This window comes from Solanum dulcamara, chromosome 1, assembly GCF_947179165.1.
Source record: "Solanum dulcamara chromosome 1, daSolDulc1.2, whole genome shotgun sequence".
In the NCBI taxonomy this organism is placed as follows: domain Eukaryota; kingdom Viridiplantae; phylum Streptophyta; class Magnoliopsida; order Solanales; family Solanaceae; genus Solanum; species Solanum dulcamara.
In genome coordinates, this window is record NC_077237.1 from 14,392,125 (window position 1) to 14,397,770 (window position 5,646).

General features: G+C 33.5%; 1 protein-coding gene across 1 annotated transcript; it reads left to right on the forward strand.

Annotated features, from left to right (window-relative positions):
* Positions 1–1,123: 1,123 nt before the first annotated feature.
* On the forward strand, positions 1,124–4,149 carry LOC129902464 (inositol-3-phosphate synthase). Its single transcript, XM_055977710.1, has 10 exons — positions 1,124–1,416; positions 1,563–1,631; positions 1,723–1,858; positions 2,148–2,395; positions 2,495–2,721; positions 2,809–2,924; positions 3,053–3,229; positions 3,313–3,501; positions 3,607–3,669; positions 3,754–4,149. Exons 1-10 carry the CDS (start codon positions 1,229–1,231, stop codon positions 3,871–3,873), a joined length of 1,533 nt encoding a protein of 510 aa, XP_055833685.1. The 5' UTR covers positions 1,124–1,228; the 3' UTR covers positions 3,874–4,149.
* The last annotated feature ends 1,497 nt before the right edge of the window (positions 4,150–5,646 follow it).

The window sequence follows — 5,646 nt, forward strand, 5'->3', positions numbered from 1 at the left end:
TTTGTTGGATTAACACAAAAGTTCTCTAACTTATGCCTTGCGAATCAGATACTACATAACTTAAACTGAATAAGACAAAAATTCTTTAAATTTATATCTTGTAAAATTAGGTCATAATTAAAGATACCTAGATCCACAAATTTTCATTAAATAATCAACAAATACAAAATTAAAGATCATCTCAAAATATGAACAATTCATGAATTTTTATTATTTTTATTCAAAATAATTTTTGAAAACACGACCAACCAGGCTATAAGTCACTTACAAATTGAACTTAAACAACTAATCTTTTTAGATTTATATCTTGTAAATAAGATATAAAATTAAATAAAAATTTGTAAATAATTATGAAATTATTTTTTCCTCGAAAATACCCCCTCAAACTAACATTATAAACTTGATATTCTCCAATTTAAAAAAGACAGCTTATTATGATTAACCACGTATATTATTCTATTTAAAAATTAAACGCACCAAGCTTTAAATCCAAACTTACTGACCTGTTATCTTTGAACCCACATTCCAAGAGTTGTCTTTTCATGGAATACATACATGATGTACCTATTTTATGAACTTGCTGAACTTAATTTTGATCCTATATTTGGATATGAAATGGAATCTTTAATATTTTGAAATAATTTTTTATATTTAAAATTATGTAAAATATTATAAATTATAATAATTGATAATTAATATGAAAAAATACGATAATAAATAAATTAATTTAAATCTCAAAATTTAAAAAATGCTATATAAATTAAAATAAAAAGAGTAATATATGTAATTAATCGTAACAAGGCATATGATGCTGAAAAAAACCCAATCAAGTTTAAGATATTAGTTTGAGAAATATTCTTGAGAAAAAGAATTGAGAATATTTTTAGATTGAAGTGTATTTATTTGTGAACCATTTTCGATACGTTTTTGGCCTTTTGTGTATTTTAAAGTGTAATCATATTTATTCATTTAATTTTGATCAATTTGATCAACATTTTTGCATGGCTAATATTCAGTATTAAAACTCCTTGACATAGCGGTGGGCCCTCATTCACTATGAAAGCGCCATGTGTATTTACGCTTCCACAAAATGTTTCTATTTATACATCGCCATGGCTGAGCCAAGAAGCAGTACAAGTGGAGCTCTTAGCCTTAAGAATATACTTTTGAGTATCTTCTACCCCTTGTTAGTTACTAAACAAAAAAAGTTTCAATTTTTTGTGTGAAAATGTTTATTGAAAAGTTTAAGGTTGAGAGCCCCAACGTTAAGTACACAGAGAGTGAGATTCACTCTGTGTATGATTATCAAACCACTGAGTTGGTTCATGAGGAAAAAAATGGAACATATCAATGGACTATTAAGCCAAAAACTGTCAAATATGAATTCAAGACTGATGTTCATGTTCCCAAATTAGGGTGTGTTCTGTTTCTTGATTTTTTTTTTCTTAACAGATCCTTCATTTCTGCTAAAAAGATTGAAACTTTATCCAAGATTTGAGAAATTAAAATCTGGGTGTTTTCTGTTTTTTAACAATTTTGTGTGTAATTTGATTTTCTGGTAGGGTTATGCTTGTTGGATGGGGTGGAAACAATGGTTCAACCTTGACTGGAGGAGTTATTGCTAACAGAGAGTGAGTTTTCTTCTCTTTTTTGTTTTGTAATTTCTCTATGTCTATGTCATGATTCTTGCATAAATTATTGGGTGTTGTTGAAAATTGGCAGAGGAATTTCATGGGCCACTAAGGATAAGGTGCAGCAAGCCAATTACTTTGGTTCTCTTACACAGGCCTCTACTATTCGAGTTGGGTCCTTCAATGGAGAGGAGATCTATGCTCCCTTTAAGAACATACTTCCTATGGTAAACTTAATTTGTTTTCAAATCACACTTTTTTGGTGGTGGTTGTTACTTTTACTCACTCTTTCATGATATGGGGTTTCAAAAAAGTAAAAGAGTGAATCTTGTTAAAGGCATGCACATCTTGTGGCATGTTTACTTTCTACGGAGTTTAAGTAACGAAAGTTGGAATTATTTATTAGTAAAGCACAGAAACATTTTTTTTAAAACGGACTAAAAAGTAAAGTAGAATGACAATAGAGGAGTATATTTCCTTCTGTTTGTTGATGGATTTTCTTTGATAATGAAATAGGTCAACCCAGATGACGTAGTGTTTGGAGGATGGGACATCAGTAACATGAATTTAGCAGATGCCATGGCAAGGGCTAAAGTTTTTGACATTGATCTTCAAAAGCAGCTGAGGCCCTACATGGAATCCATGGTCCCACTGCCTGGTATCTATGACCCTGATTTCATTGCTGCTAACCAAGGCTCACGTGCCAACAATGTCATCAAAGGAACCAAGAAAGAACAAGTTGATCAAATCATTAAGGATATTAGGTAAAATGGGGTTGTTTTATTATGTCACAAGAGTGTGTAGTTTTCTTTGTTTTTTAATTAGAGTAAGCTAACTATAGTGTTGTTTTTTGGGTAAATAAGGGAGTTTAAGGAGAAGAATAAGGTGGACAAGGTGGTGGTCTTGTGGACTGCCAATACTGAGAGATACAGCAATATGGCTGTTGGCCTTAATGACACCATGGAAAACCTCTTTGCTTCTGTGGATAGAAATGAGGCTGAAATATCTCCTTCTACCTTGTATGCTATTGCTTGTATTCTTGAAAATGTGCCCTTCATCAATGGGAGCCCACAAAACACTTTTGTCCCAGGTATGTTCTAATTTCAAATTAAAAATCTATCTTTGGGAAATCACTTGTGTGTGTGTGTGTAATAGACTTTTCTTGAAAATTTCTTAGGCCTCATTGATTTGGCCATCAAGAGGAACACTTTGATTGGTGGTGATGACTTTAAGAGTGGTCAAACCAAGATGAAGTCAGTGCTGGTTGATTTCCTTGTTGGAGCTGGTATTAAGGTATGTTTCCTGGCTGTTGAACCACTCTATACACTAATAAAGCAAACTTGATATGTAGAATAAGGGAATCATGAAAGAGGAATGTTGAGTAATGGTGAAAAACTTGTGTTTTGTGTTCTATAATACAGCCAACATCAATTGTGAGCTACAATCATTTGGGTAACAATGATGGAATGAATCTGTCTGCCCCTCAAACTTTCCGCTCAAAAGAGATCTCAAAAAGCAATGTTGTTGATGACATGGTTTCTAGTAATGCCATCCTTTATGAGCCTGGAGAGCACCCTGACCATGTTGTTGTGATTAAGGTAATGATTACTAAATCATTTCACATTACTAAAAAAAATGACAAGGCACAATACTAGTTCTAACTTTGGATTATGGGATTTAGTATGTACCATATGTGGGAGATAGCAAGAGGGCAATGGATGAGTACACATCAGAGATTTTCATGGGTGGAAGGAACACCATTGTTTTGCACAATACTTGTGAGGATTCTCTTTTGGCTGCTCCAATTATCTTGGATTTGGTCCTCCTTGCTGAACTCAGTACTCGCATTCAGCTCAAAGCTGAAGGAGAGGTCTGTTTCTTTCTCCTTGACTTTTTACATTTACAATTAGTTGTGATTGCGTTAAAAGTACCAGTTGATTTGTTCTGAATTACATGAACCATGTCTTATTTTCAGGGTAAGTTCCACTCATTCCACCCCGTGGCTACCATCCTCAGCTATCTTACCAAGGCTCCTCTGGTACCTTCTCTTGAAGATCTCTTTTATATGACAGCGCTAAGATGAGCAGTTTTTGATGTTTGTGTGTTGTGAATTGGTAAACAGGTACCACCAGGTACACCAGTGGTGAATGCCCTTTCAAAGCAGAGGGCAATGCTTGAGAACATATTGAGGGCTTGTGTTGGACTGGCACCAGAGAACAACATGATCTTGGAATACAAATGAAGATGATGGGATCTCTCGAATCAAGAAGCTGTGCAGCAGAAGAACCATATTGTGTTTCTTTACTTTCATTTTTGTAATCTTTTTCTTTTCATTAGTACTATAATTAGCTATATGTCAGCAACCCTTTGAGGTATAACTGTAGTTGAATGTTTATGATTTCTTTGTTGTCTTTGTGTATTGGTCCTCCGTGTACAAGATGTATCAGGATTGTCTAGCTCATTTAGAGCCAGCAATGCCTTTCTCTTACAGGAAATACAACGTATTAGTCTTAATCTAGTTTTCCTCTCTTCTTTCTCTTTTGCTCTTTCTAATTTTCATTGGGAGTTTTTTGCTCCCTTTTCATATGTTACAACACTGCCTCTTATGCAGATCAAGATTCAAGTGGTAACAGCCAAACAGAGGAAAACTGATATGTAGAGTGAATTTTCCTTTGGGAGTTTATTGATGCTTTTATCATTCTTGCTATAGCATATTCGAACATATCTAAAAACTATTCCTCTGGTTAGGCTATACATTCTTGTTTATCTTAATTGAGAGAGGTAATATAGTTGTATTTCCTGCGGCTCTTTCTTATCAAATTTGCATCATTACAATACACAGGACTAAAGAGCTTATCAAATTTGCATCATTACAATACACAGGACTAAAGAGGTAATATGCTCGGTGGTTGCAGCTTTGTCTGATCTTTTATATCAGAAATTTCTGAATTAGAATCATTGTTTTCAAGCAAAAATTTCGTCATGGTGAAATAGCAAGTAGATTCTGATTTCGGTGGAATTTGTTATTCTGATAGAGTTGCTTTAGAGTACTTATATATTTGATAATAGTAAGAATAAGTAGAATCTAAAGAGGTTCTGGCTAAGGAAATATTTGGTACTTAAGTGTATCCGTTGTGATCCACATCTTTTTCTTGGAAACTAATTTAATGAGTACTTTCATTGCTATTGTCCATTTATTAGTACTAATAAGCAAGATGGGGACAAAATTTGAGATTGAGAAATTGATGGAAGAATTAATTTTGGCTTGTGGCAAGTGCAAGGTCAAGGATGTGTTAATCCAATCTGAATTACACAAGGCGTTGAAAGGAAGACCAACTAGCGAAAAAGATGATAGTGTTCAAAAAAATCTGAAAGCAACGGAGACTCGAAAAAATCCAAAATTAGTGATGAAAAATGAAAAGAACTAAACATGAAAAACGCAAGTCAGATTCGCATGCGTTTAGCTAAATATGTTCTTGCAAATTTGACTAGATTGTCTACAACAAAGAAGTTATAGGAGAAACTTAAAGAATTGTTCTAAATTAAAAGTATTTCAAATAGGCTATATTTGAAGGAGCAATTTCATAAACTGCAAATGAATGAAGGTACAACTATTTGTGATCATCTGAGTGTCTTGAATGAGATTGTTTATGAATTGAAATCTATTGGAGTGAAAATTGATGATGAAGACAAGACACTTCAATTCATCTGGTCTCTTACATCTTCCTATAAGCACATGCAACCCATTTTAATGTATGGGAAGGAAATTGTGATTTTCTCAGAAGTGGCGAGCAAATTGATTTCTGAGGAAAAAAGATTGAAGAATGAAAATGAAAAATCTCAAGAAAATTCAGCACTTGTTGTTAAAGGAAAATGGAAGCAAAATAAAAGCTCCAAGAAAAAGGTTGTTTGTTGGGATTGTGATCAACCGAGACATATTAAGAGTAAATATCCAAATAATGGGGTTAGTTCAAGTGGAAGCTCCAAAGGAAATGCTATCAATGTTGTTTCCCTA